The sequence below is a fragment of the Chrysochloris asiatica genome, unplaced genomic scaffold (genome assembly GCF_000296735.1).
Source record: "Chrysochloris asiatica unplaced genomic scaffold, ChrAsi1.0 scaffold00071, whole genome shotgun sequence".
NCBI lineage: Eukaryota > Metazoa > Chordata > Mammalia > Afrosoricida > Chrysochloridae > Chrysochloris > Chrysochloris asiatica.
In genome coordinates, this window is record NW_006408589.1 from 13924887 (window position 1) to 13952798 (window position 27912).

Here is a 27912-nt window from a genome sequence, read left to right on the forward strand (position 1 = left end):
ACACATATATATATACATACACATATACATACACATATATATGTTTGTTTGTTTTTTTCCTGAGGAATCCATCCTGGTTTGAGCTTTAGGAGAGATTGCTTCTATTCTGATATCAATCCACTGGGATCAGGGAGAGGGAGAAAAGTGTTTTTTGTTCTTTCCATAGCTAGGAGTCCTGGTATGGTGCTGTAGGATAAGCACAGGACTGCTAATTCAAGGTCAGCCAATTGAACTCACCAGTCATTCCTCTTGTTGTTGTTTGTTGTTAAGTGCCATCAAGTCAGTTCTGACCCAGCCACCCTATATAAGGTTTTTATGGAGCAGCTGGTGGGTTTAACTGCTGAACTTGTGGTTTGAAGTCCAGTGAGGATCCTACAGTGCCACGTTAGAAGACCACTCCTCTTGTATAGGAAACCCTATAAAGGGTTTCTATGATTCAGAACCGATTCAGTAGCACACAGTAACAATAACAGTAGCAACTTTAGCTAATTCAATGCAAGGACACAAAGTACTGGACTTAGAGAAAAGACAAGGACCATTGTTTTGGAATATACTTTTTTAAAGTCTAAGCACCTCGCATATAAAGTTTTAAACCGCTAAAAGTTAAGCACATTCAGTACTCCAGAAAATTCTAATCAAATTTTTATTAAGTTGCTCTGGGATGAGCCTTTGTGCTAATTAAGCAGGAAATCACTATTCCACTGGTTTTTCTTGGTTTGTCTTCAAGGTGGTACTTTTATGTCTATGTCTTCAGGTTAGAAACCACATCTATAGGAATTGGTGAGCAATATGGTCTCAACTCCAAGATGTCGACTCCATTTCTGGGAGGTCACAGAATGACGCTGGTGGGCAATGAGGATGGAGGGAAACACAAAGGTGTTTGGCATCTAAAAGGTCTGACGGCTTTGGTGGTCCTTGGGCTCAGTACCCTCAGTAAAATTTGGTGGCAATGAGCACTTTTTATAAAATATTTTGTCTTTTATGAGTCTCACCCACTAATGATGCTTTGGAGTAAGTACTGTGGTGTCAGCTGTATAGAGGAGGATGCTTCAGCTCAGAGACACTTGTTAAGATTTGTCATAGGCCAATGTCACACTCAAAGAGCGGTCCAGCTCAGGCTTGGAGCCATGTCTTCTGGCTTCAAATTCTATGCTTTTCTACTGATTTCAAGAAACAAAAACAACAACAACAACAACAACAACAACAACAACACAAAGAGCAGAATTGCTGGAAAATCTGTGCAGGAGAGCAAATGAAGGAGACATGAGGCAGAGAAAGGAGTGGCTTGGGCTTCTCCACAGGCTAGAACTCTGACTTGCTCTGATATCCAGTGTGCATTGATGCAAAAACATCAGAAGAGAGAAAGGGGATGAAGAGATCAATTTAAGGATAGATGAGGACAGAAAGGTAGCTGGAAGCACAGGCACGTGGGAACTGGACCACCCCAGAACTTAACAAGGGGAAGGAGGTGAGAAAGGTCTCCTTGTCTTTAGAAAAGGGGAAGGAATTAGTAGAAAAATAGATATCAATGAAGAGAGCTAAGGACCAAGGTTCTGGTATTAAAACAGTACTTTCATAGACACTGGGGAACAAAGGAAAGCATTTCCTCTTTTTCCTTGTTATTACTGTTAGTTACCCCTAAGTCTTTATCCTTGTTAGAATGTTAGCTTCTAACTGAATGTAATGCTCTATTCTGTGAATTAGGGGAAGGTACAATGGACTCAATTAGCAGGTTGACTAACACTGAATTGGGAGATGGACATTAGGGTTCTATGAGTTATGTGACATTAGCCACTACAACAATGCTGTAAGCCTCAGTTTTCTAATTTGGTAACTGAATGCCTTAAATGAGACTCTTAAGAGTATGGCACTTGGTTCCTGGTGGCACAAATGGTTTGTGGGCAGCTGCTAACTGAAAGGTTTGTGGTTTGAGTCCACCCAGAAGGGACAAAGAACAGAAGCTCTGATAATCTGTTTCCATAAAGATTACAGCCAAGAAAACTCTATGTACCTCGGGTCTACTCTCTAACACATAAGGTCACTATGAGTCAGAATGAACTCCAGGGTAACAGGTCTGTCCTTTTTGGTGAAGCATCAGTCTGGTTCTGATATTTTGTGGCCATAGCATTTTTTAGAAAATTCCCTTATCCCCATAGTCTAGAATTGCCAGAAAAATAGCATCTGTCATATCGATGACACAGCATTTGTATCCCTCCCTTTATGTTTCTCCTGCTAAGGTGTTTTAATCCTGACAGTATAATAGAATAAATCACAGCCATCAAAGATGGGAGTGACACTGGTCACACACATTAGAGATAAACAGTCAAAACTCACTCACCCATGCCTTCCCCTTTGCCCACAGCCTCTGCTGTCTGACAACACTAAACTTGAACTACTATTTCCATCTGGCTGCACAGATCTGGGAACCAAAATAGCCCTCTGCATTGTCTTAATAGCTGTAATGATACTCTGATTTCCAGCAACCTGACTGTCTGTTCTATCTCAACATTTGGACATCATTTCTTCCCTCTGGCAAGTGTTGAGGGACATATGGATTTTACATAGTCAGTCAACAAACATTTCCTGGCATCTACAAACAAAAACTGCTAGAATCAGACTGCTTAGGTTCAGTTTTATTGCTACCCCTCATGCACAAGTTGTCTGTGCTTGGTCAAGTAAGTGACCTCAAAATCTTGTCTCTCCTTCAGCCTAGTACTGACGTTCAAGTATGAACCTTATACGGTATAGTGAGACACATTGCTCAGTATACGGTAGCTATTAGCATTATTATATAGTTCTTTAGTCTCTGGTTTAATATTATACTGTGCTGGGGAATTTGGGAAACGGATGGTGGTGATAGAAAACCCCATAAAGAAAGTGTTCTTAGAGTAATTGGCCTAGGAGCAAATAGTTCATGTAAATGGCTGTTTTTCAACATGGGCTTTTATAAACTTCTTAGATTCATTTTGTTTCCTAAACACCCAGCTTAGCTTACATCCTTGTACCTCTCTGAAAACTACCTGTAAACAAGAAGCTGCAATACCCCATCCAACCAGGAATGAGCATTTTTGCGCATGAGAGAATTTTCTAGGCTTTAAGATAAAAACAAACAAAAAGAACAAATTGTAATGCATGTGAATGAAATAACTTTTCCAAAGCCAATGACTGTGAACAGAAGCTCTACTTTGCTAGGACCTATGTATGTGGAGGAAAGGGGAGGACAGCTGGTTTGAGATAAAGCACAAAAGGGGGTGGGTCCACTGTTATGCTCAAGATAACAAGATTTACAGAAAATGACTCTGATCAAACTGAAACATGTCTTCATGATGCTCCCAATGCCTCCATGATTCATGTCTGTAACTTTTACCAAAGTTGAGTACAAGAAGCACATCCACGGTTTTCAGCATGTGAAAGAACTCAGTCTCCAAGCTTCTATCTGACACACCTAAACCCTCTAGGAGTTGGGATGCGGTTCTCTGGAAGTAAGCAGCCCTGGAAAAAAGACTTACCTGCTTGCCCTGTTTCTGTTCTTACCTCTTCTGATGTTTCCCACTGAGAAGACACAAGCTTTATTTGTTTGTTCACTATAAATGATATTGTTGTTCTCCAGCGGAAAGTCCTCCACCAAATTCCCTCTGTCCCCCTAGCTCTGATTATCTATGATCTCTGCAGTATAGTTTTTCCTCTTTTAATATGAGAGTGATAAAGAATTGATATACGCAATGTGTTGTGAGCAGTGCCTGGTACTTCATACGGATTCAATGAAAAATATCCTTACCACTAAATAAACAAAATTCGGTGAAAGAAGATGCCTCTGTTCATTTCCTTCCTGCCCCAGTCTTTATACAAAGAGGGTTGAATCCCAGTCTTAGAATGCTAAATCATTCTTTTCATTCTGGTAAGGACAGAAAGCAAATAGGTTGCAGGATCAAACCACCATATAATTTAACATTCTATGACTAATCATTTCCTGAGATATAAACTGAGTTTGAACAAAAATAAATTGCTCAGACAGTTTTGAGTCCTATCAACAACTATGTGAGTTTCCTGAAAAGGGTTAATAAAAAAGATCTTATAGAGGTGTTCTGAGAAACGAGGCTGAAATTACAGCATGCGCTGTTATTACTGTTTTTATTAGCCACCCCAGAAAGGAGCAAGATGTGTGCTTAGAGGATCCAGAAAAGAGACAAAATGCATGTTGGCTTTCACTCAGGGTTTGGCTAAAAATACATCACAACATGCAGTGCACAGGCATACCCTAGAAAGCTCTCACCACTGAGGGGGGCCCAAGTGCAGCTCCAGCTTTGTTTAGCAACAATGATCACTTGATCATATACTAGTCTGGGGAGGGAAGACAGTCAAGAGTAAAAAGCGAGCTTTCCAATGTTCCTTTCCATGGAAGAACTGAAATAGCACAGGACAAAGGCTGTTTGACATCAATAATGTCTTGACAGGTGCGTTGGTATAGGAGGGTTTGAGAGAAAGTGCAGGAATCAGATATGATCCCTTCAGTATGTTCAACACATAATTAGTAGATGCCCATGTGTATCAAACTATAACTGGTTTTAAGGGAGAGGGTAAGGTGAATGAGGAACTCTCTTCACCCTCAAGAAACTCTCTGGGTTTGTTGATAATTTCATATTCTTCGCGTCCAAATTTTGAGGTGATAACATTTTAAGCAGTAAAAAAAAAAAAAAAAAAAAAAAAAAATGTCTCTCATACTTCATACATACTATCAGTGGGACCAATCCCTGGAAAAGGACATCATGCTTGGAAAAGTAGAGGGTCAGCACAAAAGAGGAAGATGACCAACAAGATGGACGGGCACAGTGGCAGCTGCAATGGGCTCAAGGTTAACAATTGTGAGGATGGTGTAGGAACAGGTGGTGGTTCATTCTGTTGTAAACAGGGTTGCTATGAATTAGGACTGACTCGCCAGCACTAGCACGTAAAAACAACATATATATAAATGTGGTGTGATGCCGTGGAATAAAGCAATGGACCACAAGGTTGGTCGGTTTGAACCTAAAAGTTGGTGGTTCAAGCTCACCAGCTGCTCCTTGGGAATCCTATACAGGGATTCTCTAAGTCAGAACTAACTTGATGGCACTTAACAACCATAACACCTATGTATGGTTTGATACACATATGCAGTGAGAATTTTCACAAGCACTGAAGCAATCAGCTGGAGAACTCTCTTCAGTATTCCTGCAAGATTTTTTGTAAACCTAATGTGGTGCTGTGGTATCAGCAGTGGACCAGGAAGCATGAGGTCAGCAGTTCAAACTGACTAGCTGCTCTTTGGAAACCCTATACAGAATCGCTATGAGTCAGAGTCAACTCCATGGCACTTAACAATAACAATACCAAATCTATTACAAAATAAAGTTCATTAAAAGCCAATCAACCAAGCAAGCAAATGAAACCCGGCACCATTTCTTAGATAAAACAATATAAAAAAACAATTTTGAAAACCTTCTAACACTTTAGTATAGTCTAGTAAGTGCCAAGCCATGTCTATAATTTAAGCTCAAATTCTACTTTTAAAGAAACCGAAGAAGTTCCACACTGGTTGTTTCAGCAATCACCTCTTGATTTATAGAGAGACTTTCTTTGTTCTGTTTTTAGAAGCTGTCAAGTTGATCCTCACTCATGGAGACCTCACACACAATAGAACAAAATGCTGTCCAGTCTTGAGTTTTCCCCAAGACCAGTTCCAGACTGAATCATTGTCCTTCGCAGGGCTTTCATTGGCTGATTTTCTCTAAAGTACATCACCCAGCTTTTCTTTCTAGTCCATCATAGTTTAGAAGCTCTGGAAAAACACATTAAGCATCAAGCATCATAATACCATGTAAGCCCCAATAACAAATGGATTTCTTTGCACATGAGGATCATTGGCTGGGAACCAAAGCTGGGTCTCCTGAATGGAAAGTGAGAATTTTACCACTGAGCCACCAATGCGTACACAGTGATCGTTAAAACTCATTAGCTGTCTTATTCCAGGCTCTCCTGAAAACAGAGGCTGAGACCAAGGCTTAAGAACAAGTAGATTTTTGGGGAAGTGACTCTGGAGGGTAGAGGTGGGACAGAAGGGAGGAGACAGATCAGGAGGACGAGCCCATTTAATGATGCACTATAGAGTTGGAGTCCTGGTGTGGTGCTGTGGGTAAATGGACCAGACTGCAAAGCCGTTTGAACTGCAAGGTCAGTGGGTCAAGCTCACCAGCTGCTCCTCAGAAACTCTATACAGGGTCATTATGGGTCAGAACTGACTCGATGGCACTTCAAAACATGGAGTTGGCTACTTCTGAAGATCCATAGTGTTGATTGCACTGGGTTCTTCAGAGAAACATCAGACTCCAAATCTCAAGACAAAGGGGAAAACCACTTATAATCTGCTTCTTTTCATTGGCTCTGAAGTTATTGGTTAAGAGAAGACCACAGCTGCACTTCCTGGCTCACATATTCTTGAGTGTCCCTTTTCCTCAAGAGTGTTCCACACTTTATCATCAGAAAGCCCCAGGGCACGAAAGCAGGACTTGTACAAAGATGACTCAAACTGCTCTAGAATTGACCATTATGCATCTGGAGATTTTGGAATCGGAATACTTCACTAAAATTCTGATTTGTCCATTTTCTTGAAAAGTCAGGGATTTAGCAACACTGGACTTGAGGTCCTTAATGACAGTAACCTCCCAGAGTTCAGAGACAGTTGCCTGGACTCCCAAACTCAAACAGTCTCCATCAGGAGAATAGTTTACCATTCAGTGGTGGTGGTGGTAGTGGTGGTAAAGTGCCGTGGAGTCAGTTCTGACTCACAGCGACCCTGTGCAGGGTTTCTGAGGCTGTAAGTCTTTATAGGAGCAGAAATCCTCCTCTTTCTTCTGTGGAATAGCTGTTAGTTTCGAATTGATGACCTTGAGGTTCGCAGCCCAATTTATAACCACTGGTAGCGTAGTGGTTACGAATCGGGCTGCGAACCTTAAGGTCAGCAGTTCGAAACTACCAGCTGCTCCGCGGGAGCAAGATCAGGCTTTCTACTCCCGTAAAGATTTACAGCCTTGGAAACCCTGTACAGGGTCTCTATGGGTCGGAACCGACTCTACAGCACTTAACAACAACAATGGTAGCAGAGCTCCTTTACTACTCATAGACTTCATTTATTTGTCTTACCTGTCTGGCCTCTGTGAACACTGGAGATTTGATCTCATACTAGAGCCACTCCTCTTATTGCTGTGAAGCATCAATTCTACTTCAGTTCTTACCAATCCTAAATGACAGACTAAAATTTACCCATAGGATCTACCAGAATATAATCTTTATGGGAATAGATCACCAGATCTTTTATCTCTCAGAGCTCCTGGTGGGTTTGAACTACTGACTTTTCAGTTAATAATCCAGCAGTTACCCACTGTGCTACTAGGGGTCTGAGACATTTCTACTCTTCAAAAATATTAACACCACAAAACAGGTAGAAACCTACTATTACAGCTACCTTTCATCACTAAAATCACCTTTCAACATCAACTCAATTTTGATATATTTCTTGTACTGTTAGATTCAAATTCATCATTACTGATTTTATTCAGCACTGCTAGTTCTAAATTCATCATTACTGCTTTAACTTTGAAGATGCTGGATCAATTAACACAATTCATTGATTATGTGCTACATTCCAAACCAGGTGCTTAAATTAAATCCCCATGTTTAATGTTTAACAGAACGTAAGATGAGAATCAAGGGTACTAAAAGAATCAGTCCACCTGCTTCTTCTAACACAAGGACAAAGAGGTGGACCATAGCAACCAAGGATATGCAATGGAGGCAACTGGTTGCTCATTATTGGTTTGGGAGCTCTATACACTGGGCTTCCATTTGCATGGCATGTAATTAACCCAAATATTCTAAGAATTAAGGGACTCTGGGAAAATCAGTACTGCAGTGCTGGTTCTGCAGTATAATTCTGGTCTTCCATGTGGGAAGTTCAATTCCAAGCCACTGCAATTCATAGCAGCCACCTTAGAGCAGTCTCTCTGTAGAGGTGTGCATGGGACTATTATGCTAAAAAGGTTTCATCAGAACTTCCAGACTAAGATAAAGCCAAAAGAAAGATCTGGTTTTCTACTTCAGACATCAAAACTAAACAAAATCAGTCTTTGAAAACTCTATGGGTCACATTGGCCCAATCCCATTATTCACCTCACTGGGTTTCCATGAGTCTGAAGTGATTCTATGGCAACTAACACCACATTTAAAATAGCACTATATGCTTCCCAGTGGTTAGCAAGGCTGTAAGTCAGCAGGGTAAGGATGAAGCCTTGTATGCTTGAAATGCCACAAGTCATCAAATAAATGGAAAGATTCTGTATAATGTCTCTTGTTACATTCAAATCCCTTGAAATATTTTAGTTATTTAAACAATACAATTCTAAAAAATACTAATTCCTTGGTCCAATAACCAGACATCCCAATTTAATTGGTCTTGGGCAGGGCTTGGGCATTGAAACTTCTCAAAACTCCTCAGGAGAGTCTAATGAGTTGCCAAGGTTGAGAAGCACTGGTCCAGAGACAGACACGGCCTGGGCCGAGGCCACATTCACTCTCCTTCCACTGCTCAGCTAGGACAAGTCAGCACTTTGCCGTGGCCTCTCTGCTGCTCAATCCCTGGGTTTGTGAAGCAGAAAGTGTGAACTAGGTCATCTCTATGCAGCGCTTTTGTAATACATACAAATGTGGACACCATGTGAATAGTAAATGAATTGTCACTGTAAACTAAGGGGAATTTGAACTCAAGGCAGCCAGATGCACAGAAGCCTGTTTGAAGCTCTTGATGCCACCTGGTTTGCACTCCTTTTAAGAGAGATCCATTTGGGATCTATCCATTTACGCTGCACTTGACTGGATATTTTGTTTGTTTGTTTCAAGGACATTAAACTCCTACTCTATATCCCAGTCTATTAATGTTCTAGAGGCAGCAAATAGATGTAGAAGAACAAATTTAACCTGCTGGAATTACTTTCTAAATAAATGCAAACATTTTGGTTCAAAATGCTACCAATAAATTCAGTGCTTTAATTCTCAGCACATGGAACAGAACTTAACTGTACAAGGATGGACTGAGAAACGCACAATGCACAGTTAAGGTGGCAATGGACTTGGGGGACTTCTAAAGGAACTGCTTCAAACTATTTTTAAAATAAAATACCTCCCACTGGGACAGTAACTATCCAACCACTACTATTCATAAATCAGGGTGAACAAAAAGAAGCTTCACATTTTCTGGCTTTGGCCAAAGAAAAAGACCTGGAAAAGGATGGAGAATAACACATTCAGCCAAGAATACAACCGAGCCCATCTGACTTTTCTCTAGCTTTTCATTCCTGAAAAAGATCTTTCTATCTTGGAGAAAATGCATTAAACATAATGCTCACAGTAACTTTGGTAAAATATTCCAAATATTATAAAAGACTGTTGGACATTATTAAATATGTCTTTGTTGCACTTATTTTTAATATCTCTGTGTACACTCAGTATTTGTTCTAATCGGTCCCAGCAAAGAATAATTACTAAAGTATATCGAACTTGAAGTTGAGTAGACGGGAAAGCCGTCAATGCCAGAGGAATATTGAGTAATAACTTGGTGGTGTGATGAAGGTTGGCTGAAGCAGAGAGAGAGGGTTTATGAGATAAGCATGCCAATTAAGGTGCTCAAGAAATGAACATGAATTAATTTCGGGTATGTAGCAGTCCCCTCCTCTTCACATGTCCCTAGGGATGCTTCTGGAATTGCCAGAGCTGAAAATTAAATTATAAATCTAAAACATGACATTGAAAATGTTATGTCTCCTTTGATAATATCAGTGGGATGATTTGTCAGTGGGTGGGGCACCACCACTCCTGGGGCCAGACTGTAAGGCCAAGTGAAGCAGACACTGACAACCACCTCATCTCTTGTGGTACAGTTAGCCTTTGGAACTTACAGCTGTTGGTTGGAGGTGCATCCTGTTGTCGAATACATATGCCCTGCAGACCTCCTACACATATCACATAGTAGGTCCCTTCAGAAACACTATACAAAATGTGATATCAAGCTAGAAAGTTTATAGTATTCTTAGGTCACTAATACACAACACAAACAAGTGTTAGATAGTATAAATTGAGATGTGATTTCCAAAGTTAAGTTGCAGAAAACTCTCGCAAGTTGACATTCACGATGTGGTGTTAAGTATTTCCATGCTGGACAGACACACTGCCCACATTTTCTAAGTGATCTGCTTTTCTTAACTGAACTTTCAATTTTTCTCATTAGTGCAGGGAAAGCCTATTAGTAAGAAGGAATTCTCATACAGGTGCATCTATGAGTCAGAACACAAAATGCAGAGTACTTTGTTTATCTTCCTGTTCACAACAATCATAGAATCTGTGTTCTGTGCATGGGAGTCATTCATATAGAGAACAATAACAAGCTATTAGGACTATAGGAATTCAGAAGAGGGCAGACCATGTTACAGATGTCACAGAAGGCTTCACTTAAGAGGTGATCTGTAGGTTAAGCTTTGTAGGATGAACAGGCAGGAATAGGCAGAGTAGTAATCCATAGGAAAGGGAGAGATGATAATAGGATGGCATTTCAGCAAATGCAATAGACTTTGGGGACCTGGCACACACAATAAATGACTGAATAGGGAAATTGGTATAGGCTAACAGGCAGATGGAAGGCCTATGGCAAACTGGAATGTGAATGGACTGTCTAGAAGGTGCAAGATTCACGATATCTAAAGCAATCTATAGGCCAAAAAGTTATAGAGAAGGGCCATGTATGACCCATGGGCATTTATATCGTATCCTTTGATTTAAGGAATAAAACTGAGGCCAACTCTGAATAGTGGAGAGAGAAATAAAACTTGTGTTCTTCCTAGAATGCCAGTATGAGTGGAGTATGGAAAGAAAAGAGTTCTTTTATTTGGTGAATATCGATATATACAGGATCAAAATATGTATATATATTGTCTTGGAAGACTCTTTTTTAGAACACAAGAATCATGATGCTATTACCAAAAGCTAAAATATCAAAAGCGAAAACAGATCCTGAGGAGAAGACATCTAATAGAATGCTTAAAAAAAAGATATTTCAAAGGAAGTTAGGGATGTGGCCATGTCACCTAGAAAGACCACACAAGTCACCTTGTCTATTTGAGTATCACAAATGTTGGGAGTTGGTATGTCACCATACGATCAGCACTGGACTGTGAACCACAAGGTTGGCAGTTCAAACCCATCAACTGCTCCTCAGAAACACTATACAGGGTCACTATGAGTCAGAACCAACTTGATGACACTTAACAAAAACAGCAAGTGCTGGGAGCATCCACCAGTAGCCTAACAGGTATTCCTTACCTATTTCTGATAATAGGACCTTTCTGTTCTCCATGGAATTCATTTCATCAGGTTCAGGTGAGGCTCACTAGCACCTGTACTCAGACACAAGACAAGTGTAACTAATGTTAGAATGGTGAATAGGGATGTCAGAAGAGTGGCCTATGTGAATTTCCATGAAATTGTTCTGGTGAAGTTCACAGAAAGCATTATTTTCAACAATGTGACTACAAGGATACAAAGGAAGAATGGGATTATCAAAAGCATTTTCAAATGCTTTGAAGAATAAAGCTAAGTAATGAGAACCAAGAAAGGACAAGTCACAAGAATTTTGTGTGAAGTCAAGTATATTGCTAGATATTCTAGTGATATGAACCAAAACACTGTATTTTTGCTTACAGTAATTTGAGTTGGGGTGTTATCCTTTTTAATGGAAAAATACCTGGAGAAGTAGAAATAGCTATAGTCTTATGAATAAGAGTGTTTGGAAGAAAGTGAATTGGAGAAAAAGAAGAGAAGACTGAAGGTACAACTCTGGGGAAGAACTACCAAAAAAAAAAAAAAAACTAGAAAATTAAGAAGTTTCAAACTAAGTGAGATTCAAAGGAGAATGGAGAATCATTCATAAATGGCCACTTGTAAGATAACAACTAGACAAATCCGAAAATTGTTGTCCAAAAGCTACAGTTATTAAAAATTGATATATAATCTTAGAAAATCAGTGACTATCAACAATTAAATCCACATAAATTTGATTTGGTATCCTGGTGAGATGCTGTAGGATAATGTGCTGGATCTCAAAGTCAGCTGTTCAAACCCATCAGCTGCTCCTCAGAAACCCTATACAGGGTCGCGATGAGTTGGAACCAACTTGAGGGCACTTAACAACAACAACAAGAAGTTTGATTTACCAATTGACATAACTTCAAATGACTATATGTAGATGGATGAAAGTGGACTAATTTTCATCCAGGGTTTATATGGGTTAAATCTTCTCTTAATTAAATCAATTTCTAAATTTCACATTGATTTCTATACCATAAAACAGACATCTCTAAATAAATAGTTTGTATCCAAAGATACTACCTTCGGGTATCTTTTCCAATCTAGCTTTTTATTTGTTTGTTTAACTTGTAAAATTGTCTGACTAACAACTCTTTCACAGTGTGTTAGCATCATCTGACAGTTGTTAGATGTACCTTTCATTCCTTTCTAAAAATAGAGAAATGATGTGTGAGTTATGCTCATCTTTAGGAGCAAATTAAGGTATGGTGTATACTGAGGAAAACATACTCTATCAACAAGCTGGAAGAGAAAGTCTGGGTTTGAAGATGTCAGAGGTTTTGCAAGTCATAGGGAAAAAAATGCAAGCAGGTGAGCCGGGGAAAGATTCCTATTATACAGAATATTATGAGGCACAGAAAGCAGGAGATCTCTCTTTTTTTTTTTTTTCCTGCCAATGGAATTAAAATGACAATAATTATAGTTATAAATATAACCACTTATTAAAGAAAGACAGAATACATAGTATGATGAATCCATAACTGTAATAAATAGTCCCACTAACTGTACGTGGTAGAAACCTTTAGAATTGGAGAAATACTTAGAGCTTATATTCAAAAATTTGATCAAGGTTACCTTGATAGTACACAACAGTAGACAGACACAGTTTAACTTCAGAGTCCATATTCTTAACTGCTCTCCATATTTCTCCCATATGAAGCAACAAGATGTAGTTTATCCAGCAAGAAGATGCTGATTCACCTATGGATGCAATAGCTCAAAAGAGGGAACAAATCTTTGTAGCAGGGATCATTCCCACCCCTTCCATACACAGAGTAGACAGGGATGGGCAACTTGGACATTGGCTATCCAAAATTGGGGGGAAGGGGGCTAAAAAAGCAAGAAGTGACTGGCTTACAAACTCTCAAGAGGGAGCCTAGATCAAGAGGGCATGGAGGAAGGTAGAATCTCCACTGAGTAGTATCCAATCTGTCTAGGCAGGACTGATTAAAGGAAATGTGGATCGGTCTCTTGTGATGCAAGGGTGAATTATTATTACCAGGACTGATTGTGAAGGTTGTAAATGTAAAAGTAGGCATTTTGTGGCAAGGAGGGGAGTGATTGACTTTGCAGGCTGGGAGCGGAGGTCCCTGGGACCATGAAGTGAGAAGAGCAGAGAGCAGAACCCTACCCAGAGAGGCAGCGATCCCTAAAATCAAGGCAGAGATGATGACATGGAGAGATGGAGCAGCTGGGGACTCAGGACCCAGGGAGGAAGAGGGGTGGGGGGTGGAGCAGGCTTATAGTATGTACCCTTTCCTTGATTGGTGATGCGTGGAGGGGATTGTAACCATGGGGAGGGGATTGAATGTAAAACTAATGTTCTCCCATGTAAACTGTCACATAATTCACAAGAAAACATTAAAAAAGAAAATAAAAAGATACTGGTTAGGAATCCAACTCATGGTGATTCCGTGTGTATCAGAGTCAAACTGTGCTCCATAGCTTTCAAATGTCTGATTTTTCGGAAGCAGATGACCAGGTCTTTCTTCTAAAGCACCACTGGATAGATTCAGACCACCAACATTTCAAATAGAAGCTGAGTGTTAACCCTTTGCATGACACAGGAATATAGTGAATCATATGATTCAGTTAGTGATTCAAAGAATATTGTTACAAAAATCTTAAAAGCCTTTATTAAACAAAATACCAAAATGTGAAATTGTTCCTCAACATATCCTCCCTCTAGGTTTAAACACTTCTGAAAGTGATGTTTCCATCTCTCTGACCCTTTCCCAAAGAAATTTGTGTTAGTTGATTTGCACCATGCCAAAACAGAAGTTTTGGCATTCTCGAGGGTCTCAAATTATATTCCTAGTAATGTTCTTTGAATTTTGGTGACAAAAGGAAATCTGAAGAGGCAGGCTAATGGTATGCTGTTGTTGTTGCTATTCAGTCAGTACCGACTCATAGTGACCTTACGCACAGCTGAACTAAACACTGCCCAATCCTGGGCCAACCTCACTACTGTTGCCATGCTTGAATCCATTGATACTGCCACTTGGCTAATCCATCTCATTGGGGGTCTTCCTGTTTTTCTCTGACCTTCTACCTTACCAACCATGATATCCTTCTCTAGCGACTGGTCCCTCCTGACAATATGTCTGAAGTATGAGAGATGAAGTTTGGCCATCTTCGCCTCCAAGGAGCACTCTGGCTGCACTTCTTCCAAAATGGAACTATTGGTTCTTTTGGCAGCCCATGGCACTTTCAATATTCTCCTCCAACACCATAACTCAAAAGCATCAATTCTTCTATGGTCTTCCTTATTCACTGACCAGCTTTTGCATGCATATGAGGTTATTGAAAATACTATGGCTTGGGTCAGGCACACCTTAGTCCTCAAGCTGACATCTTTGCTCTTCAGAACTTTTAAAAGGACTTGTACAGCAGATTTGCCTAATGCAATACCTCATTTGATTTCTTGACTGCTGCTTCCATGAGTGTTGATAGTTGACCCAAGAAGAATGAAGTCCTTGACAACTTCAATCTTTTCTCCACTGATAAGAATGCTGCTTATTGGTCCAGTAGTGAGGATTTTTGTTTCCTTTACATTGAAATGTAATCCATACCGAAGGCTGTTCTCTTTGATCTTCATCAGTAAATGTTTTAAGTCCTCTTCAATTTCAGCAAGCAAGTTTGTATCCTCTGCATATCACAGGGTGTTAATGAGTCTTTCTCCAATCTTGATGCCATGGTTTTCTTCATATCACCCAGCTTCTCAGATGATTTTCTCAGCATACGTGTTGAATAAGTATGGTGAAAGAATACAACCTTGTCGCACACCTTTCTTAATTTTAAAGCATTCAGTGTTCCCATGTTCTGTTCGAACAACTGCATCTTGGTCCAGGTACAGATTCCTCATGAGCACAATTAAGTGTTCTGGAATACTCATACTTCGCAATGCTGTCCATAGCTTGTCATGAGCCACACAATCAAAAGCCTTTGCGTAGTCAATAAAGCACAAGTAAATGTCTTTCTGATATTCTCTGCTTTCAGCCAAGATCCATCGGACATCAGCAATGATATCCCCCATTCGACAGCCTCTTCTGATTCCGGCTTGAACCTCTGGAAGTTCTCTGTCAATGTATGCTTGTAGCCGTTTCTGTATTACCTTTAGTAATATATTACTTGCATGGGATATCAAAGAGATTGTCCAATGATTTCCACATTTCATTGGGTGGCCTCTCTTTGGAATGGGCACAAATATGGATCTCTTTCAAACAGTTGGCCAGATAGTTGTCTTCCAAGTTTCTTGGCAGAGATGAGTGAGTGCCTCTGGTGCCGCCTCACTTTTTTGAAAGATTTCAATTTTTATTCCATAAATTCTTGGTGCCTTGTTCTTTGCCAATTCCTTCAATGCACCTTGGACTTCTTCCTTCAGTAGCATTGGCTCTTGATCATATGCTACCTCTTGAAAAGGTTGAACATTAACCATTTCCTTTGGTATAATGACTCTGGGTATTCCTTCCATCTTCTTGATGCTTTCTGCATCATTCAACCATTTCCCCAAAGAATCTTTCAATAATGAAAGTCGAGGCATGACTGTTTTCTTCAGTTCCCTAAACTTGAGAAATGCTGAGTGTGTTCTTCCTTTTTGCTTTTCTGACTCCAGGTCTTTGCACATTTTGGTGTAATATTTGACTTTATCTTTTTGAGTTGATCTTTGAAATATTCTATTCAGCTCTTGGACCTCCTCATTTCTTCCATTTGCTTTAGCATCTCTATGCTGGAGAGCAAGTTTTAGTGTGTCTCTTCTGACATCCATTTTGACCTTTTCCTTCTTTCTTGTCTTCTTAATGACTTTTTGCTTTCTTCATCTATAATGTTCTTGATGTCATCCCACAACTCTTCTGGTCTTCGGTCTTTAGTGTTTAATGTATCAAATCTGTTCTTCAGATGATTCCAAAATTCAGGTGGGATATATTCAAGATAATATTTTGGCTCTCGCGGATTTGTTTTCATATTCTTCAGCGTCAGTTTGAATTTGCGTATGAGGACTTGATGGTCTGTTTCACAGTCTGCCCTGACCTTGTTTTCAGTGTTGATATGGAGCTTTTCCATCGTCTCATTCTGCAGATGTAGTCAATTTGATTTCTGTGTATTCTATCTGGTGAGGTCCCTGTGTAGAGTCATCTCTTATACTGTCTAAAGAAGGTATTTGAAATGAACAAATCATTGATTTTGCAGAATTCTATCATGCATTCTCCAGATCATTTCTATCACCAAGACCATAGTTTCCAACTACTAATCCTTCCTCTTTGCTTCCAACCTTTGCATTCCAATCACCAGTAACAATCAATACATCTTGATTGCATATTTGATCAATTTCAGATTGAAAAAGTTGATAGAATTCTTCTATTTCATCCTCGTTGGCTTTAGTGGTTGGTGTGTAAATTTGAATAATAGTGGTATTAATGGGGCTTCCCTGTAGTCACATGGATATTATCCTATCAAAAATAGCGTTGTACCTCATGACTGATCTTGATATGTTCTTTTTGACAATGAATGCGACACCATTCCTCTTCAATTTGTCATTTCTGGCATAGTAAATCATGTGGTCATTAGGATACGATAAAGTTTATCAATGAAATCCATAGGACAGATAGTCCATGATGCCCTTGTACAGTGAGTAGGAATGCTTTTGTGATGGGAAAAAATCTCTCGGTGAAATTTTTCTGGCCCTTTTCCTCACTAATGCACTTTTCAACTTTATTAAAATGTAATTACCCACCCACTCACTGATCTTACTGTGTCTTTTAAGAAATCAAGATCACTCCTTTATAATTCCAAAACAATGCCCCCCCAAAAAAACAAAACAAAAAAAACACCTAATAAGTAAACTGTTGTCATAATTTTCTAGCTGATCAGAGGTCTGTCTTAAATTTAATGGGTCCAGATCTTGGAAGCAATTATTTTGATTGGATCATTTCAACTTTTTTATGGCATTCTAAAACAAATTCACTACTGACAGAACCAATCTGCAGTCATCCACTGATCACAGAAATATGTTTAAATACAGTTTGTTTGTAATAACCTGGTGCATGTATGAGTTGGAACTCTATTAGCAATACTTTCTGACTAACTCTCATACTTCACTGAAAGGTTGCAGACTCTTTCTTTCTAAAGAAAAAAAAAGAGAGAGAGAGAGAGAGAACAATAACAATGTAACTAAGGAGTACAAGGATTTATTCTGAGTTGAATTATGAAAAGATTTCCTGTCTAGAGGTAGGAGTATAAATTGACAGCAATCCATTCAAGATACATTTGAACCTCGCAGATATTCACCAAAACACAAAACAATTTTGACCACTAAAACTTCCTTTTTAAATTTTTTAATTTATTTAGGTTAAGTGTTGGGATTTTTAATGCAGTGCCTTTTTAAATGTTGCTGTCAGGTACCTCTGAGTAGGTTCTGACTTATAGAGACCCTGTGTACAACAGAACAAATCACTGGCTGGTCCTATACCACCCGCACAATCTTCATTATGTTTGAGCCCACAGTGGTAGTTACCCTGTCATACATCTTATGGAAGGTCTGCCTCTTCTTTCACTGGTCCTCTACTTCATCAAATATGACATCCTTCTCCAGGGACAAGTTCTTTCTGATGACATGACCTAAGTATTGAGATGAATTCATGACATCCTCACTTCTAAGGAGCATTCTGGCTGCACTTCCAATACAAATTTATAGTCTTCTGACAGTCCATGGTATTTACAATATCAACTCAAAGGCATTCATTCTTTTTTGATCTTCCATATTCATTGTCCACTTTTCATATGCATATGAGTTGTTTTAGACACCATGGCTGGAGTCCTCTTATGGTGCTGTGGATAAAGCACTAGACTGCAAGGTGGATTTGAACCACGAGGCTGGTGGCTCAAACTCACCAGTGACTCCTTGGAAATACTATACAGGGTTACTATAAGTCGAAACCAACTCTACGGCACCTAATAACAACAACAAAGAATATGGGTTGGTTCAGGTGTACCTTAGTTCTCAAAACATCTTTGCTTTTTAACACTTTTAAGAGGTCTTTTTCATGCCCAGTTCTTTCAGCTTGAAAGATGCTAAGTGTGCTCTTCATTTTCGTTTTCTAATTTCAGGTCTTTGTACATTTCTTTCTAATACTCTATGTTGTCTTCTTGAGCCACTTTTTGAAATCTTGTTCAGTTGTTTTAAGACATTATGTCTTCCATTCGCTTTAGCTACTCTATGTTCAGAAGTATTTCTGAATCTCTTCTGATCCATTTTGTTCTTTTCTTTGCTCTCCATCTTCTTAATGATCTTTTACTTCATTCTTGTATGACGTCATCTCACAGCTCCTCTGGCACATGGTCATTAGTGTTCAATATGGCAAGTCTATTTTTGAGATGATCTCTATTTTTGGGTGGGATAAACTCAAGGTTGTAATTTGACTCTCTGTATGTTGTTGTTGTTAAGTGCCGTCGAGTCGGTTCCGACCCATAGCGACCCTGTACAGGGTTTCCGAGGGTGTAAATCCTTACGGGAGTAGAAAGCCTCATCTTTCTCCCACGGAGCAGCTGGTAGTTTAGAACCGCTGACCTTAAGGTTCGCAGCCCGATTCGTAACCACTACGCTACCAGAGCTCCTTATACTAGTAGATTTTTTTGTTTGTTTGTTTTGTTTTTCCAGCTTCAACCTGAACTTGCATATTAGTAATTCATTATCCATTCCACAGTCAGTCCCTGGCCTCACTCTATGATATTGAGCTTCTCCATTGTCTCTTTTCACAGATGCAGTCTGTTGTATTCCCTCTGGTGACGTCCACATGCACAGTCGCTATTTATATTATATTATGTTTATGTTATTTACATTATGATGAAAGATATTTGTCATTAATAAGCCATTGGCCTTGCAAATTCCTATTATTCACTCTCCCTCCTCATGTCATTCCTATCATCAAAGCCACATTTATCAAGTCTCAACCCTTTTTTTATGTTTCCAAATTTTGCATTCTAATCACCTGCAGCTTCACTGTTGAGATCTGTCCACCATGGGTGACTCTGTGGGTATTTTAAATAATGCCAGCAGTAGCGTCCACCCTCACAGCAGCACACAATCCACAACAGTATAGCAAACTGACTGAGGAGAGGTAGCTTTGGATATAGTGGGAAAAATCATTATGAACCAACAGAGTAGACAGAAATACTCACAGGTTTCCAAAGAAGTTCAACAGTTATTATACTCTTATTCTGTAATTGAATCAATTCAGCTTATTAACACAGGTTAAATTCATTCTATACCAAATTACACAGAACAGAAATTATGTTCCAAATCAGTTTAAAGATGACAGACATAATAGTCAGCATATGAAGTTCGAAAACCAAATCTAGCCAAAGATAACGTCGGTTTGTGTGTGTTTTTAAGTGAATGAAAGGATTGCTGAACGCGATTTCATCACTCAAATGAATTGAGGGAACTGTTGAAAGCATTCTTTCAAAAATCCAATTTTTCCCCAGTTCTTTCTTCAACCTTGACCCAAACAGACTGCCTGAGGTGTAGGGAAAGAATTCAATCTTGGACCATCTCAGGAGACTTACTACTAACTGGAAAGCAGAGCTCCTTGAGGAATAAGTGTCTGGCTAAACTTTATGGCCAGCACTGGACCTTGAGTGGCACAGAAACCAGTCAGTCCTGCTTACCTGAGTAATATCATTAGATAGTGATACCTTTCTCGGGTACTGGCCCAAGTTGAGAGGTTGTGGCAAAGGAGGATGGTGACTGTAGGGAAGAGCACAGATCCATCCATGCAGCCCCACAGCATCCCTGCAGTGAGCTCATTTCTCACAGTGGTGATTGGTGGAGAGGTAGGCAGGAAGGAAACCTGAAGACTCTGGGGTGGTGGTGGGAATGGGAACATGGATACAGTACTGCAGCGCTGGTAGTAGGTCAGTAAAATGTACATGAATGCCAGCTGTTGTAGTTGCTGAATTTTTAGAAAGATTTTAAACAACAGTACCTGTTACACAAAATTGCTGTGTTGACTGAGTAAATACAAGTGAAATGCTTAGGTTGGTGCTTGACACATAGAAAGGACTCAATAGATATTAGCCATTGATTCTTTTGTTATTGATGCTGTTGTTTAATATATCTGAAAACTGCCTACTGATCCTACTAGTGAGTCCTGGTGGGGCACTGTGGGTTAATGGACTGGATTGCAAAGTCAGTTTGAACTGCAAGGTCAGCGGTTCAAGCTCACCAGCTCCTCCTAAGGAACCCTATACAGGGCCGCTATGGGTCTGAACCAACTCAATAGCACTAACAACAATAAGAATTCTGGTAGAGCAGAGAATGTAGACCAGAGTCACAGGTTCATCATTATGTAGAAGATGACTTCATTTCTAACTCTAGGTTCATAAGCCAAGGGGCCATGTCTAACTCTGAGGACACTGTCTTCTCTACTCCCTAACTTTTGGATTCAAAACAACAAGCTGCCTGGGAAGTTGGCTGACCTTCATTATACAAAGTGACATCGCTTTCCTAGGTTGGACTGAGTTTGGAGCTGACCAAGGATCAGACAACTGTGCGCTTTTGTCAGGTGCATTAACTCTGGGACCACTAGGATGTTACTTTGTGCAGGATTAGTCATTTACTAATTACTAATTACTACAGGAGCCACAGACTGCAGGTCAGCAAGTTTCTCTCTTCACACCAGGAGGATTCAGCTTAATAGAGACCAGACAGGTAATTTACATAGTCTCTACTTAGGAAAGAGAGCCCACAATAGGAGAAGGCAGAAGGGTCTTCTGTGCTGGAAGCACATAGACGGGACACAATGTGATAGGAGCTTCCATCAGTTTCCCATGGGAACATCTGGCCCATTTGTCCCATTGGATAAAGCAGGTTCTCACATTTAATACTTGCTGTGAGCAACTGGGAAAGCCACACAAGATCTGACCCAGGCTTCACATCACTTTAACTGGCTGGTAATTCTTTTCTACTCTTGAACATCTGGAGACTCATCCAACTGTGTTTATCTAACTTGCTTGTATGTAAGAAGTGTGTTTGTTTTATGATCAGTGTCTTGGGTTTTAAATAAAAATACACAAGAAATGATTCTGCTATGATCCTTGCTAATGTACCTCTAGGCCAGTAAGTAGTGAGGTGACCCTGCTCTCTGATTTCATGAATAAGAAAATGAACTAGGAAGCACATGACATTTAAAATATATATATTTTATTACTGAGTGCAAAATTTATTTTAACCCTCTCTGTAGTGACTAAGTATCATGTGCTGCTTGCCAGATCATATCTCCTGCTCCTCCTCTCTTTAAATATGTGCTTATTTACTTCCTGCAGAGTTCAATTTTAGAACCATCAAAGTAGATCCACTCAGACTCTGACTACATTTCCATGCATAAATTCATAGATGTCTTCAGAAGGGACTGCACTTGCATATGCAAATACTTTCTGATGCCTTTTCATTTCTACTTTTGGCCTGCACAGTTTTTAATTCATGCAAACACATTATACAAACAAATATGGGCTCAATAACAACATGAGGCATGTGTGAATTGTTAATTGCAAAGCTATGAGCTTGATATGGCCAAGCAACTTCCATTATTATCAATGGAGGGGAACATGATTAAACAGGAAGCATAAAGGTGTATTTGAAAGTAAAGTTCCAAGCACTTCGTTTCGTTTTATGTAAATATTAATAAGGGAAAAGGTGACAGGCCAATCCACAATTCAACAATAATCTGAGATCTACAACTCAGTGTACATTGATCCAAAGGCTAGGATGCACCTTTAATGAGACTTAGGGAGAAGAGTGTACATTTCAGCCTAGAGAAACCAAAATGTACGCAGAAACACTGCAAATGAAACAAAAATACAGCAGAAAATGAAAAGCTTTCAACCATGTTGAACGTGCTTCACCTTTCAAAATCTGTGAATTGTGTGTGCATTGGTGATGCTTTTGAAAACAGCAGATAGGTATCCTAATTTTTAATCCTTCATTATTCATTAAATTCCACATTCAAGCACTGCCTTGATTAATTAAGTCACGATTCTTCATACGACTTCCAATTCCCACTACATATGTGTTGGGGTCAGGAAAGAACTTAACAGAATAAAACACTTGCTGAAGTTATTCACAGATCAAAGCCATTTCATAGAGCAATTTTCAAGCTCTGTCCCCCCCTCCCATTTTCTCAGAGAGAAGCAGTATGTGTTTCATTTACATGATAATACCTTAGAAAATTAGAGAGAGGGTAAAATAAAAATTGTATCTTGCAAGGATCTACAGTTGCAAGGCAAATACAATTTTAAACTGTTTCCCTATTGATTTTTTATAATATTCTCTCAATATAAACACAGGAGCTAGGTTAAACAGGATGCATAAAATAATTTTTTTTTTTTTTAGAACAATCTCTGGATTATAGATTTATAAATCTTGGGCATAATGTTAATTAATAACAGATATATACATATATATTATATATGTGTGTATATATAATATATATGTATATATATGTGTATCTATCTATCTACCTATCTATCTATTGCTTTATAAGAAATAAACTAAAGATGTTGTTCTTGTTAAAGTGCCATCAAGTTAGTTCCAACGCATAGTCATGCTGAATGTGGTTTCTGAGGAGCAGCTGCTGGGTTTGAACAGATGACTTTGTGGTCAGCAGTCTACTGCTTATGCTATAGTGACACGCCAGCACTCTAAAGTAGAATAGGTGAAGTAATTTAAGGAAATCTAAGAGCGAGAAATGGAATTCCAAGCTAACGTATCTCATTAGAAATTAAACTAATTGCAACATTTATTTCCAAAGAAATAGAACAGGAAATAAAGAATCAGTATTACAAAACAATGCAAGACTGCTAGGCCTTTCTTCTTCAGAAATGCTGGGTGGATTCAAACCACCAACTTCTCTGTTAGTGACCAAATGCAAACCACTTGCACTACTGTGGGACATTTGTTACTACCCAAATGGGCTTAAATATTTTTTAACCAATATACCTTTTGCTTAAAAAGGAAGGAAAAGTACAATGAGTAAAGCAGAAGGAAGTGGATTTCTTGAGGACTTGAGACTAGACTTCAAGTTAGTAAGCAAAGATAGACTCCTGTCTCTCAGGATAGAGATTCATGATGTTTCAAGGAATATGTTATGAAGCCAAGGTTCTGTTGTGTGTCACACCTGTCATAACCCACTATGAAGGGTTTCCAGCAGCAACCACTGAATTGTAGAAGAATTTCGTGTCCAGGACACACGAGACACTTTGCTAAGAGTCTGATATGGGTTGATAAAAGGATTGTTCTTAAAGTACCACCTAACCCTGCAGCTGGTTGTCAGCACTCTGCTCTCAGTTTCACTCACCTCAGCCATCTATACATACTGGCACAAGTCAAGAACTTGAGATGGATTGGAGCAAGTTAGGGGTCAGCTTTACCTACCTTGCCTAGGAAACTCATCTGATTCGCGATGCACCAGGTCCGTGACTCGGCTTCCATAGTGCATCCTGCTGTCGTGGTCATAGGCCTTCAGCGTCTCACTGGAGCTGTAGGACTTCTGCGTGGGCACGCGGCAGTCTTCACTGTCCAGGGAGGAGCTTGTGTAGCGGCACTCTTTGCCACACCGTCCTCTTGTCAAGGAGCGATGTCGCCGATCCTTCACATCCATTGTTCTGGATCAGGCAGTACACAGATACTTTTGGAAAAGTCACTGCTGGGTTTTGGAATTTGTCACTTTGTCACCTGAAAATATCAAAAGAAAAACCAACTCTGTGATTATAAGAACAGCTACCTTAACCTTCACATCTGACTTAGGTTTTGACGCAGATAAAAGCATAAAAGAGACCTACTTGGTCAGTGTGAAATGATCTGTTTTGCAAGCACTTAATGTATACTTAAACCATCAGTCCAAGTAGAATAAGTTGATGCAGGCAATCAATTTTCCTTCTGCTTTAATCTAATCGATTTGAATAAAAGTATTACCAAAAAACCTTCATCTTTTGATTTTTCTGTGCATGGATAACACAATACATCTGTCACTGTAAGCGAGATCTTGCTATGAAGCAGTTCAAAGCAAAACCGATTTTATCCTTCTTTAATTACACTCTCTTTTTGCTATAGAAAGGTGAGGAAGAAAACAAATAGTCAAAATAAATAAATAAATAAAAGACTGAAAAAAAGGTGCAATGGCAGATTCGAGCATGAAGCAAAAAAATGTTATTGATACTTTCCAATGGCAAAAAGTCACATTCAACTAGAACATAAAAGTGCCCAGCTGAGTCTGGAGAATAATGATAGAATGCATTCTTGCCATGCAAACGATGTTTCTCTAATTTCTTTACTTGAGTTTTCAGAAAACTCCCAATAACTTTTTTCCTCCTTTGCAAATCTGTGCCTTGGACATACCTGGTCACTGTTTCTTCCCAGTCACCCACTGACAGGAAACCTTCATGACCAGATGTTTAACTGGCACAACAATCTGATCATCAACTTGATCTCAGATAGTTTATTTCACTACTAGGACATGCATCATGGAAAAGTAAAAAAAAAAAAGAAAGCTGAATAGGTAAGCTGATGGGAAGAGACCTATCTAACATATAAACTGGCAGCCAGGAAGCTCATAGGCTGCCGTTGCATAACCCAGGAATGCAAGTGTATGCCAAACATCACTCAGAAAACACTAACCTTCTGCCTAGCATATATAGCCCAAATGCTTAGGTGCCTCCAAGATCCAAATGATGGGCTCTTATTGATTTCATTTGCCATGCAAAATAGCATGGACTACAGGGACCAGGTCTGGACAGAATGGACAAATAAGAATTTTAATTACAATTGAAAATATAACCCAGAGCCTGAGTAATGATTTTCTCCTGGCTAATGCTGCTCACTAACTCCTCAACATGTCTGCAAATTTTCAAGGAACAGATCAGCAGTTTTGAACCCCTCTGTTTATCCTTAGTTATTTACCACATGGCTATACATGGGAATGGGATGCTTATATATCTCGAGGAGTCTTGGTGTGGCATTGTAGGATAAGCACTAGACTGTAAGGTCACTTTTAACTACAAGGTCAGTGGTTCAAAATCACTAGTTGCTCCTTGGAAACCCTATACAGGGTTGCTATGAGTCAGAACCAACTCAATGACACTTAACAAGAGCCACATATATACCAAAGGGCTAGCCCGCATGCAAGGAACTCTGTTAGTGTAGTGGTTATGAGTCAGGCTGCTAACCTCAAAGTCAGCAGTTCAAAACTACCAGCTGTTCTGCAGGAGAAAGATGAGGCTTTCTGCTCCTGTAAAGATTGGTAACTCTACGCAGCCTTGGAAACCCTATGCAGGGTTGCTATGAGTTGAACTGACTCCACAGCATATAACCATCACTACCAGCCTCCATGTACAAAGATGTAGCTAGCATCTGATCTGCCCCAAGCAGAAGTCAAGCTGACTTCCCTTTACTTCCATACTAAAGGATCTCAGGGACCCTCCTACTCTACACAATTTGCTATTGTTAAGTGCCATGGAATCAACCCTGACTTATAGCTATCCTGTATATCAATGGCTTTACAGGAGTATAGGAGTGGCTAGTAGGTTTGAACTGTTGCCTACACAACTTATCAAGTATGCAAAATTATAGTACCTGTAATTCTGCACAATAAGTGCAGTTGGTATTGAATAAGGTGGCGTATCTCTTAGTCATGGTTGTATAGCTTATTAAAAAGCTAATGGTTAGTTTTCTGGAATCTACAGTTTTTGAGCTTCTCAGTAAGTTGAGAAGAACCTTTGAGCATCACCAGTTCAAATTCCAGGTCTTCTTTGAGGACAGAAATAGACAGTGTTAGTATGGAAATTTTTGCTGTGCAATTAATTGCAACTTCTGGATAGTTAAAACATCTTCCCTTAAGTTCTGATATGGGGATTCAGCATTCTGGACTTCATATTACACACTGGTCTTGACTGGATGACTGCTGTTCATAAGGTGACCACTTCATAGCCAGGGACCTTGTAAAATTCCCTTGAGTTCTTTGAGACTAAGTTTCTCGATCATTGAAAATCAAACATAATAGAACCTACTTCATAGAGCTACGGTAAAAAATAAAATACATATTGTGGGGAAAGCTCCCAATATGTTGTCTAACACACAGCAGGGCCATAATATGAAATGTTATTTTTTATAGTGCTTTTTTTTTTTTTTTCCTTTCCCCTACCAATGCAATCACAGGTATATAAGATAGAAGACAAAGATATAAATCTCTGAAATTAAAGTTCTAATAATAACAAATACACCTACTCCTCACTTACAAACTACTTCAGTATCTGAGATTTTGCACTTATGACAACTTTGAAAAAAATTCTCCTATGCCACCTCCAATTGTTTGGACTCAACGCAGGACCATGGCAAGGTCCAAGTCACCCTTTGTGGTTTGCCCTAAAGAGTATACTAGAGGCTCCAGTGAAGACCAGACCACACAAGTGCTAGCAGATGGTTGGCCACGGACACCTTCTTCTATTTGTATGTGATGTCTTGGTTTGGCCACCGAGGACATGGGGTGATGATGGTATGACATGAGGCCAGGGGCACAAGCAGAGACTAAAAGTTGTCAGAGAGGTCTGTCAGGAGAGTTGTTACATAGGGCTGTGGGGCTGGGTGATGGAGATGACAGGGACCCTGTCCAGGGTAGGAGGTGGGAGGCAGTGAACGGGCAGCAGGCAACACCTGTTTACTTCCATCCTGGTCCCCATGAACTGCATGGTGGTAGGGAAGGTGTCATTGGGAAAGGGGACATGCTACACCATGTACAAAATGAGATGCACTGGAGGTGCCTGGTGCGTGGTAACTGGCATGGAGTGGAAAGATATCAACATAACACCCATTTCACATAACAACCTAACCATGTCTATACATGACAAATGGTTGTATCAGTACTTAATTGGTACACTAATAAAGCCCTTCAATATCTACAACTAAGTATATATAAGGCTGTATATACCAATGTGGAGTCCTGGTGTAGCACTGCACGATAAGCACTTGACTGCAAGGTCAGCAGTTCAAACTCACCAGCCACTCCTCAGAAACCCTATGCAGGGTCGTTATGAGTCGGAAGCAACTCCAGGGCACTTAACAAGAACAAAATTACCGATGTAAATAAGCTCCAAGTTTTCTTTTTTGGCATGAATGTTTGGGATCAATTTTATCAATTTTCTTTTTCCTGTGTCACTAAGTTTTTACTTTTTAATGCCGTCAGTGTTTCTGACTCATGAGATTCTATCTTCTCTCATTTACATTTTGCCTGGGCAACCAGGCTGACTTGCTACAAATACATGTGTGTGTTCTTTCATTAAATAATGAATAAAAAAGATGCATATATGTTCTGAGTAGGACCTAAAGGTTTATTAGCTATTAATAAAGCACAAGAACATTAGCATTTTGACATGTTGATGTCTAATTTGGATGCCTAGTGATCTTTTCCAGCTAAATTCCTC

General features: G+C 39.5%; 1 protein-coding gene across 4 annotated transcripts in view; it reads right to left on the reverse strand.

Moving 5' to 3' along the window:
- TENM2 (teneurin transmembrane protein 2) overlaps positions 1-24098 on the reverse strand; it is a 1406199-nt gene extending 1382101 nt beyond the window's left edge. For all 4 annotated transcript variants that reach the window (XM_006864840.1, XM_006864839.1, XM_006864842.1 and 1 more), the window contains exon 1: positions 23873-24098. In XM_006864840.1, coding sequence (XP_006864902.1) covers positions 23873-24098 — 226 coding nt within the window. The remainder of the gene's footprint in view (positions 1-23872) is intronic.
- Positions 24099-27912: the final 3814 nt, after the last annotated feature.